Raw genomic sequence first — 12,073 nt, forward strand, 5'->3', positions numbered from 1 at the left:
CAAAGTTAGGGGCAAGTGATGATTATAGATTTGGGATTTTTCTTCAGAAACTGTAGATATAATCAACATTGCTCAGTCAAAAAGTAATACTTAGTACTAGCAGATAATAAAACATGAATTTGGGCTCTCTGCTGTATTTTATACAAAATGTCTCAATACTTACCGATTCTGGATTAAATATAAGTGGGGCAGGATCAGTGCAACTGCATACACTTCCATACCCCTCAATGTGATTACAGAAGTCTCTTCTTCTCCTGTTTTCTTCTGAATATGGCCAATCACATTCACTATCTACAAAAAAACCAAAGTCAAATCATCAGCAAGCGCAGAGAGAGAGAGAGAGAGAGAGAGAGAGTATTCTATGCAACAACTTTCCAAATTTCATCCATGAGAACATTTTAAAAAATACAGTAAATATTCAAGTAATTGTGATAGAAAATATTTCCATACAATAATTTATGAAGATTAGAAGTGGAAAAAATATCAACCCCGGAGACCCAGACCTATTGGACTCTTAACCCATTTGACCACTATTTCTAGGGAGGATATTAGGTTTATTATTCCACAAAAGGCTCCATGGTATCTTTTCCTCTCAAACTCAGGTGAATGAAGCTGAAGCCCTAAACCTGCATTTCCGAGACTCACAGAAAAACTTTCAGCATGGTTACTGACATCGATTTCTCCTTGTGAGAGTGGATTAATTGGGCTTTTTCTTAGTATTTGGGTGGACTATGAGGGTGGTCTCAGAAGTACCTGACCCAACACAGAAAACACAAAATTTTTGGAAAAAAATTTATTTATTTTTCAACATAAACTCCTTTCAGCTCAATACACTTTTCCCGGCGATGATCAATAAGTTCGATACCCTTTTTATAATAACTGTCTTACTCCTCACAATAGACATTAACTGCCGACATCACTTCTTCACAGATGGAAAATCTTTGACCACCGAGCCAGTTTTTCAAGTATGCGAACAGAAAATAATCGGAGGGGGCTGAATCTGGCGAATAGGGTGCATGAGGTTGCAATTCAAATTTTAATTCATGATAATTGGCCATTGCAATAACAGATTTGTGAGCTGGTGCATTGTCCTGATGAAACAACACTTTCTTCTTAGCCAAATGCAACCACTTTTGCTTGATTTTTTCGCTCAAACGTTGCAATAAGTTTGCATAATACTCGCCATTGATAGTTTATCCTTTTTCAAGATAGTCAATGAAAATTATCCCGCGAGCATCCCATCAAACCTATGCCTCGACCACGACTGCAGATGAACTGGTCTTCGCCTTCTTTGGAGATGGTTCTCCCTTATGAAGCCATTATTTTGATTGTTCTTTTGTCTCGGGTGTAAAATAATGGACCCATGTTATATCCATGGTTATGCAACAGCACAAAATTTCCGCTTGGTTGCTGTGAAACTTTGCTAAACATTCAATAGAAACATCTTCATGACACTGGTTTTGCTAGAGTGTGAGTAAACGCAGCACCCACCTTGCACACAGCATTCTCATGTCCAAATTTTTATTAAATATGCCATGTACCGCACTTTTTGAAATGCCTACCATAAGTGCTAGCTTGCGCACTTTCAGTCAACAATCATCCAGTATCACTTTGTGGATTTTCTCCAGTGTTTCTGGAGTCGTCACCTCATTTGGTCGAGCAATGCAATGCTCGTCTTGACAGCTTGTATGGCTTTGTTTAAACTCTGCAACCAAATATTTTACTGTTGTAAACGAAGGAGAACACTCACCCAGAGTAGAATCCAGTTCAGCTTTTATGATGGTTGGGCTGAGGCCTTTCAAATAGAAGTATAGTTTCACATAACGATGACCAATTTTCTCCATATTCACTAATTCACTAACAAAGATAACTATTGATGGCTGCCAAACAAACATTAAACAACGTGGGGTCTTCCAACTTGAAACATATGCTTTATAGATTGCATACTTTCTAATACAGTGATAATTTTTAAACGACTACCATTATCTCGAAATCAGGCAGGGTACTTATGGGACCACCCTCGTATAGCAATTAATGCAGGGCTACGTATGTCTGTGACTTTGTATGTATGGCAATCTGTCACAACAACTTACCCCTTTAAAAAAAAAAAAAAAAACTTGTTCCTTTAATGCCCCCAAAATATCAGAGTGCAAGAATACATCAGCTTAGCTTAGCTGTTCTTATCTGTTTAGTCTGTTCTTGGCTGTTGATGTGAACGCACATGTCTGATCGAGCTCTGGCTTGAATCTTCCCCACCCACCTGCCCTTTACCATTGATCCAACAGTGACCGGCTGTGACCGACTACTGGCTGTTATGTAGCAAAAAGTGTTTTAAATTTTATTGCATTAATATATTATTCTTTAACAGAGTAAAGTGTATAACAATTGTTTATCATTCGCGAATGCAAAATATCAGCTGTTTTGCGGGGAGGAGAGTGTACTTAGTGTGTAACTTTGCATTCAAGTGTGTCGATCGCGTGAGTCTCACCGCACCGAGCTTCACATTGCTTGAAATCGTGCCCCCAATAGGGTCCCAATTCATGCCGCTCAACCGATTCCCAAAATTAAAATCTCATAAAATGGAATAGAATGTGCGATGAAAATTTAAAGCCTAACTAACCTTTTTGTTTGGCATGATTTTTTAGAAGGAAAAAATATTTTCTAGATTAACTCAATGTATTTCTGTGATGCAAATTTATTCATAATGTGCGTCATTTGCTATTTCCCTGTAGATAACAGTGTCGTGGCTGAAAAATATCAAGCCTAATAAATACTTTGGGCCCGATTTAAAATACCTGCTCGTATATTTACGGACCTAGCTTCGGAAATTGCACCTAATATAGAAATAATATTTAAAAAGTCGCTGGTAGATCACAAGGTTCCCAGAGATTGGAAAACGGCTAACATAACACCAAGATTTAAAAACAGAGACAAGGGGGAAGTGAGCTATTACAGACCTATTTCTCTCACATCCATTTTGTGCAAGATTATGGATCACATAGTTGCTAGTTCGATCGTGACACACCTCGATAGTCAGGAGTTATTAATGATAAATCAGCACGGTTCCCGAAAGGGTAGATCCTGAGAGACACAACTTGCACTTTTTGTTCATAATATCCTTATTTCGGGAGAGAGCAATATTCCAGTGCACATGGTTTTTCGAGATTTTAAGAAAGCTGTCAACAAAGTACCTCATAGTTAACTACTCATTAACCTAGAAGCGTATGGCATAGTTAAAATACCTTGGGTTGGATTAAAGACTTAAATGGTAGGGTACAAACAGTAGTCGTAGATGGAGTTAGCTCAAATGCAGTGGAAGCCACTTCGAGTGCTCTTGAGGGAAATGTCATTGGAACTCAGGTATTCCTACTCTACATTAACGACATTGACTTTGTAGTCACTAGCATGATACAATTATTTGCCAATGATGCAGTAGTTTACCATGATATCCGTGATCCTGAGGACACAGCAGCTTTGTCATATGACCTGAATGCTACACAATGCTGGTGTGATACTTGGCAATTGGAACTTAACTTAAAAAAGTGTGTAGTGGTGAATTTTTGGAAAAAGAGCAATACTCTCCCGAACACCGAATGGAATGTGTAGACTCAATTAAATACCTAGGCGTTACCCTCACCCACAATCTCTCCTAGGTGAAACACATATGGGGAATATGTGGACAAGCTAACAAAAAATTAGGATTTATTAGAAGATTACTAGGTAAATGTGATGAAAAGATCAAAGAGAAATGTTATCTGTTGTTGGTTAGGCCTCATTTAGAATATGCTGCAAGTACAAGGGATCCTCACAAAGTTGGATTAATTGACATATTGCGTGCAGCATAGGAGCTAGATTTGTAAAATGCTGTTATGATTAACTTAGTAGCGTATCCAAAATATTAGAGTAGTAGTTTTGAGAGTTTTAGGGTGCGTCGACAGCTAAGGTCATTTTGCACCACTCATTAAATATAAAACTAAAATTCCTTTTTACTTAGGAATAAATAAATAAATAAATACGATTAAATATAAATAAATAAATAAATAATTGTTAAAATCAAAGGCCATTAAAATTATGAGATCAAAAACTATATCTGCCTCATTAAACCAGTTGCCCTTAAAAAATTTAAGACTCGATTTATGGACTCAGAGTCATCCCCTAAAATATTTTTTAAGTCTCCCCTTATCTTCAACATGTCTCTGGTCCCTTGGTATCTTCTACATTCTGTCAGGATATGTTTTATTGTCAGGGGTTGGAAGCACTCATTGCAGCGGGGCTGTTCTTTTACCTCCGCAAAGAGGTACGAATGAGTGAGGGCAGAGTGTCCTATTCTCAGGCGCGTAATCATGACCTCTTCCCTCCGAATTTTCCGGATGGAAGAGGACCATGGTGAAACGACCGGTTTTATTGCCCTGAGTTTATTATTTTGCAGAGACTGCCAAGCCTCCTTCCACTATTGCAAGACCGAGTTCTGCAGGGCGGCCTTTACGTCCTCCATTGGAACCAAGGTGGAGTCGGTCTCGGGTTTTCGAAGGGCATCCTTCGCTGCCTGGTCAGCTTTTTCGTTACCTCTTATGCCGACGTGACCAGGAGTCCATATAAAGGAGACCCTGTTACCCTTTCTCTGAAGGGACAACAGGGTATAATGGATCTCCTGGACTATCGGGTGCACAGGTGCAAAGACCGATAAAGATTTTAGGGCGCTCAACGAGTTGGTGCAGATGAGGAAAGAGCCATTGCTTTCTTTTATTTCTCCTAGGGCCGTCCTTATGGCTGACAGCTCGGCTGTGAAAATGCTGCATGAAGTGTGCAGTTTTTTCCTCACGACTCCATGGTAGTGGGACACGACCGCATAGGCACTTGACAACTCTGACTTTGACCCGTCGGTGTAGACGGGGACAAAGTCAGAAAGTGAGCTGAGGACGGCACTGAAGAGCTGCTGGTATTCGGAATCGGTCGTCTTGGCTTTGCGGCGTGCACTGGCAATTAGTTTAATATCCGGCATTGGCGTTAACCAAGGCGGATACTTAGCATAGGAGACGGGGCATATTTGAGGAAATGTAAAATTTACCTCATTAATAAAATCATTAAAACGAACGGCAAAAGGCCTAGTTGCCCTTCTCCGCCTGTTAAATAAGTCTAAAAACCGTTGGTTAAAAACTATGTTAAAACAAGGGTGGTTTGTCTCTGATAAAAGTTTACAGGCATAATTGCCCATTAAAATCATCCTGTGGGTTTCCAACGGAGGCTCCCCTGCGTCTGCAAGTAAGCTTGGGACTGGGCTTGTTCTAAATGCCCCGGTGGCCAACCGTATCCCAGCATTGTGGACACATTTAAGTGGTCTCAAGTAAGACTCTCGTCCTGAGGAATACACTATGGAACCATAGTCCAGTTTGGATCGCACCAAGCCTCTGTACAATAAAAGCATGGTGGTGCGGTCTGCTCCCCAAGTGGAGTGAGTTAAAAACTTTAAAACGTTGAGGGTTTGGCGACACCTCTCGCGTAACACGCGGATATGCTCCCGCCAGTTCAGCTTTTGGTCCAGGATCATGCCGAGAAAGCGGACGGACTCCACAAATGGAAGGATCCTACCCAACAGGGTTAGGGTCGGGGTAACGTGGTAACCGCGAACACGGTGAAAGTGCACGCATTTCGTTTTCTCCACGGAGAACCGAAATCCGTTCTTTCGCGACCACTCTCCAAGTTTGTTTAGAGTCACCTGGGCTTGCCTGGAAGCGTTTGGCAGTCGTGTCGACCGGCAAAATATGGCTAGGTCGTCCACGTAGAGCGATGCCATCACCGGGGCATTGATGCATTCCACCACGTCGTTGATGGCGATGGCAAATAACGTCACGCTCAGTACTGAACCCTGGGGTACCCCGTTCTCCTGTGTAAGAGATCGGGAAAAGTGCTTCCCAGTCCTTACTTTAAAAAGGCGATTTGTTAAAAAATTTCTGATAAATAGGGCCATGTTGCCTCTAAATCCCCACTTGTGGAGCGTGTTGAGGATTCTCCATCGCCACACACTATCATAGGCCTTCTCCAGGTCGAAGAAGACTGCTATGACGTGTTGACGTTGGAGAAAGGCTTCCTGGATGAAGTTCTCAGTGCGAACCAGATGGTCTGTCGTGGACCTGCCACGCCGAAAGCCGCACTGAGCGTCGGAGAGCAGGTGTCGACTCTCCAAGCACCACATGAGACGTCGGTTTACCATCCGTTCCATCACCTTGCACAGGCAGTTGGTGAGAGATATGGGACGGTAGTTGTTCGGGTCATTTTTGTCCTTGCCCTGTTTTGGGATTGGTATCACGATGGACTCTCGCCAGGCATTTGGAAAACTGCCCTCGTTCCAAAGCTGGTTGAGGGTATTTAGGACCTCCCCAATCGCAGTTTCCGGAATGTTCCGGAGAAATGCGTTGTGGATTTCGTCCGCCCCTGGCGAGGTGTAATGGGAGTCTTCGATGGCGGATTTAAGCTCCCAGGGCGTGAAAGGCTCATTGTAATATTCCCGTGTAGGACCTGCACCAAATTTGAGATGGACTCTCTCGCATCGCCTCTTCCTGTTCACAAAGTCCGCGGTATAGCCCTCGTCACTGCTATTGGCCGCGAACTGACTGGCAAATATGTTGCTTATTTCGGCAGGTGAATTAACCACCCGGCCAGCAACAAGCAATGGCGAGATGACAAATGAGCCCTCGGACCCGGAGATTTTCTTGACTTTGTCCCATACCTGACCAAGTGGCGTGCGATGGTTGATGGTAGAGACGTATTCTATCCAGGAAGCCCTCTTGGCCTCCTTCACGGCCCTTCGAGCTCGCGCTCTCAGGCGGCGGTACGATGCCAGATTAGTTGCCGTGGGATATTTTTTAAAAATATTCAATGCTTTTTTCCTCGCCCGAATCGCCCTGTCGCATTCCCCGTTCCACCAAGGGACAGGAGCTCGATTAATATTCCCGGACGTACGAGGGATACTTTTGGTAGCTGCCGCCAACAGCGTTGAACTTAGTTTATCGACGTTGTGCAACGCGTCGAAACTTGCGTCGTGTTTATATGTAAACGTACGCTTGAAAAGTGGCCAGTCCGCACGGTTAATACGCCACTTTTCCGGAGGTTTTGAAATGGTGGGCGAAGAGTCTTCTTTAACGAGTAGAAGAGGAAAATGGTCACTCCCACAGAGATCGTTGTGGGTGGACATTTTCAGCTTTGGGGCTAGACTTCTCGAGCATAGACAAAGATCTATTGCTGGGAATTCCCCATTGAAGCTGTTAAAGCGGGTTTTTTCGCCGCTATTTAATAAAAACAGGTTAAAATCCTCAATAAAGTTGGATAAAATTCGACCTCTCCTATTACTTTGGGTTTCTGGCCCTCCCCAGAGAGGATCATGGGCATTAAAATCTCCCATCAAAATGAACGGCTGAGGAAGCTGGTGGACAAGGGCTTCAAGGTTCAGGCGGGTCACCGGTGCACCCTCTGGCAGATACACGTTGCATAACGTCATCCTCTCAGGGGTGTGCACCGTGACAGCGACGGCCTGGAATGGAGAGTTCAGTTGGACTCGCGAGGTGTAAAGGGCCTCACGGGCCGCAACTGCTACTCCCCCTTGGGCTCGTTGGCCACTTAGGTCATCCATTCTAAAAACAGTGAACCCCTTCAGAATGCCCTTATCTTCAGCCTTAAAATGGGTCTCTTGGAGACAAATACAAGAGGGTTTAAAATCTTGGATTAAAATGGCCAGCTCCTCCTTGTGCCGATAAAAGCCATTGCAGTTCCACTGCAGAATGGAACACATTTAAAGTGTTAAATTAAAATAAATAAATAAATAAATAAATATATAAATAAATAAGTTGACTAAAAAGGGAGATGACCAACTCTATTGAGGTTATCGCTTGAAGCGATGTTTCCTCTTCCACTCGTTTGCGAAGACCTCAGTATCAGAGATACTCTGGTCCTCTTCAATTACCTCCGGCTTCTTTGGCTTCACTGGAGGCGGCGGGGAAGGTGTATTCTCACGCCCTTTGGGCGTGTTCCCCTTGGTGGTTTTTTGTGGGCTCTTCTTTGAAGGGCCCACAGGAGTAGGTGGCTCCTTGTCCACCTTACTCTTTCCATCCTTCACCCTTTTGGGTTTAGGCACTTGCGTGTTTTCAATTGGGGATTCTTTCGGTATCTCCGTCTGCGTGGCGATGGTACACTTTACACATGGCGTGGTTGCAACGGAAGCAAAGGACCGGGAGAAAGTTGGGGCGATTAGCGCCCTGTATTTCCTCCTCGCTTCCGCATATGGGATTTTTTCCAGTGTTTTAATCTCCATGACTTTCCTTTCTTCTTTCATCTTCGGGCAATCACGAGAGTACACTGGGTGTGTACCCTCGCAATTGACACAAAGAGGTTCCGAAGAGCACTCTTTATCCTCGTGCGCGTCTTTGCCACAGCGCGGGCAGGTGGCCTTGCCCTCCCAGCGCGACGCGACATGGCCGAACCGTTGGCATTTGAAACAACGCACGGGATTCGGGATGAATGGCCTCACTGGTACCGATTCATAGCCCACAAACACCTTGTCGGGTAGTCTATCACGCGCAAACGTCAAGATCACGGAGGTGCTGTTCACGTTTTCTCCGTTGCGCCTCGTGGTGAGTCGACGACAATCAGTCACTCCCTGAGAGAACATTTCTCTCTTGATTTCTTCGATGTCCACGTATAGGAGGTCGTAGTGACTGATGACTCCCCGACAGGTGTTAAGAGTGCGGTGCACCTCCACCTTAATCGGAATGTCATGGAGCATTCCCATAGCAAGCAGTTTTTCGCTCTGTGTGTCGTTCAGGGTCTCTATAAGTAGTGTACCATCCCTGAGCTTCTTCACGCTCTTTGGGTCCCCAGGCACAATCTGTGACAACACTCTGCGAATTAAGAAGGGAGAAACCTTTTTCAAGGTCTCACCTTCCTTTGCACAAGACATAATTAAATAGCGCTTACATGCGCCGATACACTTTTCTCCCCCGCCGGTGTCCGGACGGGATCTTTTTAGTGGTGGAAAGGGCTCACAGACAGTGGATCCACAGCACTGTCCGGACGCATCCCTTGCTGGCTTGGGGTTTGTTTTCGGGGTTTTCTCCCCGCCCTTTTAGTCGCCTCTTACGACAAGCAGGGATACTGCGGGAGTATTCTCTATCCCCCTACCCGCGGGGGGGCAAAATATTAGAGCAGCTAGGTTAGGAATCACTCACAAAGCGAAGGTTAAATTACAGATTGAAGCGCTTGCATACATTGGAAGGAGGTCTCTTTAGCTGTGATGTTGAAAATGTATTATTACCCCCATCGTACCACGGTAGGAGAGATCATGTCAATAAAATTAGAGAGATTAAGTGTAGAACAGATAGATTTAAGATGTCATTTTTTTCACGAACGTAGGGAATCATAATGACATTGTTCAACTGAGGTAGGGTCATGCTCGAGTAAAATTATTCTGGTGTGTATTCACCCCCTGCCACACACCCTGGCAGTGGCTTGCAGGATATATATAAATAAATAAATAACTGGCTATAGCACTCGGCCGGACATAGATGGATCAGGGTTTCAATGCCAGTCAAGGCAAATGATTTTTACACTCTGAAATTATTGTATTCTAATGCACATTTAGCAGATGACATAGTTAAAAGTTTTTCCTTTCAACCAGGACAATGGAGAGTCTCCCCCGTAGATGAGAAACCACACTGATTTGTAACAATTGAGAAATCTTAGATTTACAGAGCATCAAAAGTGTAAAGTCAAGGTCCTACTCAATGCTTTAAGGTAATATATTTCATTCTATCGCCCATTAATGAATGATAACATAACTTCTGTCGATAATGGGCACTAGGCAACATAGGGATTTTCACAATATAAAAGGTATATCAATGGATGTACTTGTAACTATTAACTATATACATGTGAAAAGGCTAAAACAATTTCTTACCTTCAAAAGGTACAAGGGGAACCTCAACTCGAAGAATCACAGGTGCACCCCAAGTGTTGAATTCCGAACTTTTACTATATGATTCCCCAAACATTTTGCCACCCTTGTGAATCACCATAGCCCACATATCACGCCACCCAATTACTTGGGCTCTTTTTGATCCAAGCCTTTTGAGCAAATCCCGAGCTGGTTGCTTCATTTGAAATGTACCTTCATCCTGCAAATACATTCAAACATAAAATATGACAAAGTAATACATTCAGTCCTTCAAAATAAGGATCCAATTAAGAATATATGATACATACTTTAATAGCAAATACTATTATTCTTCCATCAGACACCATGTTTAAAAATAGGGCCATTGCTTCATCTTCATGGGGTGAATAAGTGTCAAAGGTTCTTAGGGCCATGACACTACCACTGGCTTGATTCAATACTAGGACATGAATTCCTCTTCCTTTGTGATCTTCTCCATCTTCTAGGATCTGTTTCATGAAATTTTAACATAAAACTAATACAAAACATTATAGTTAATGAACAACTGTGATTCCCTAAGGGAAATCCTACACTCAGTAAGAAGCGGGATATTAAAAATACATACTTAAAAGTAACATGGAAATATGTTACTTTTAATATGTTACAAAACTTACGTTATTTTTGGCTAAACTTTAAAATACTTTCTACTAATAGCACAAATAGGGAGGAAATTGTATTTCTATGTTCATAAAGCAATGCAAAGGAAATTAAAAACATTACGCTTGCATGCTTAAGATTTTACCATTGATCATATTTATCCAGCTAATATCTTCCACATTTTTTGAGAGAAATGGACATGAAGATACATTACACCTATCCATAAATCAGGTAATAAATCTTTCCTATTGCTTTACATATTTTTATAAAAGGTCATTTGATATCTTGCTCATACCTGCTATGATACATCAATGAAAAATAGCTCTGTATTCACACAGGAGTTAACTAATACAAGAGTCCACTTGGAAGGTCATTTTATCTGAGTAAATACGAGGGTCATCCGGAAAGTAGTACCCGTTCGTGCCGCATGAAGTGCTGACGACGCGAGTAGCCGCTGGACGAGGTCAGATAGCTTCAGTGGCTTGTCTGCCTTCTCTGAGCCAAGTTGCGTGACGCTAGCATTGCCTGTGTTGTTTCTGTGATTGTTTACAATGTTTAAAAAAATTGAGAACGCCGCCAGTTGTGAAGTGAGGGCAGTGATTAAATTCCTCAATGCAAGAAACGTTCGCCCATGTGATATTCATCGCCAATTAAAGGAGGTGTATGGAGACAATGTAATGGACGAGTCGTCTGTTCGGCGGTGGTGTCGCAACTTCAACATGGGGAGGGGGAACACACACGACGATGAGCGTTCGGGGAGACCGTCTGTCATTACAGACCAACTGGTGAGCTCAGTTGACGAATTCGTGAGGAACGATCGGCGCGTCACAATTGATGACATCTGTGAGCATTTTCCCAATGTTTCTCGAACAATTGTTCATGAAATTGTTAAACACCATCTGCATTATGCAAAAATTTGTGCAAGATGGGTCCCTCGCGTATCTCAATGAGCTGGCGGCGAAGGACTATGCAGCAGGAATACAGAAACTTGTCACACGTTATGACAAATGCCTTAATTTGCTTGGAGATTATGTTGAGAAGTAGTTTAAAGTATCCTCTTTCAAATAAAATTTTTTATGTTTGTTAATATTTACTTTTGTCTTTTTATTTCACGAACGGGTACTACTTTCCGGATGACCCTCGTATTATGCCCCTTAATTATTATTCTTAAATTTCTAATGCATTCAAAAGATATATTATGTACATAAATTATCAAAGAAAGAAAATGAATGAGTTTTGCATACACATTGGTCATAAGTATAGAATTATTACCACAGAGTTATACAATAACTTACTAGCATCCGAAGAACACTTTTGTTTAACCTCCCCATGATATCAACGAGGAATTGAATATTGGTGCCATACTTGATTAAAATAAAAGGAATAATGTTGCTAACATGCCATTATTACATATTGTTTGAAACATTATAGTGATAAATTGACATGAGCAAGATTTTTCTTTCCTATGAAAAAATAATAAATACATTATCTGAC

The 12,073-nt window shown here is 42.4% G+C and overlaps 1 protein-coding gene across 1 annotated transcript in view; it reads right to left on the reverse strand.

The window, feature by feature from the left end:
* Positions 1-12,073, reverse strand: part of LOC139685691 (protein O-linked-mannose beta-1,2-N-acetylglucosaminyltransferase 1-like) — a 44,428-nt gene that overhangs the window by 11,323 nt on the left and 21,032 nt on the right. The window contains exons 6-8 of the mRNA XM_071582687.1: positions 10,252-10,431; positions 9,947-10,163; positions 164-291 (exon numbers count right to left, since the gene is read on the reverse strand). Of these exons, the coding sequence (XP_071438788.1) occupies positions 164-291; positions 9,947-10,163; positions 10,252-10,431 (525 nt within the window). The remainder of the gene's footprint in view (positions 1-163; positions 292-9,946; positions 10,164-10,251; positions 10,432-12,073) is intronic.

Source organism: Hetaerina americana, unplaced genomic scaffold, assembly GCF_022747635.1.
Source record: "Hetaerina americana unplaced genomic scaffold, ioHetAmer1.1.p SCAF_12, whole genome shotgun sequence".
In the NCBI taxonomy this organism is placed as follows: domain Eukaryota; kingdom Metazoa; phylum Arthropoda; class Insecta; order Odonata; family Calopterygidae; genus Hetaerina; species Hetaerina americana.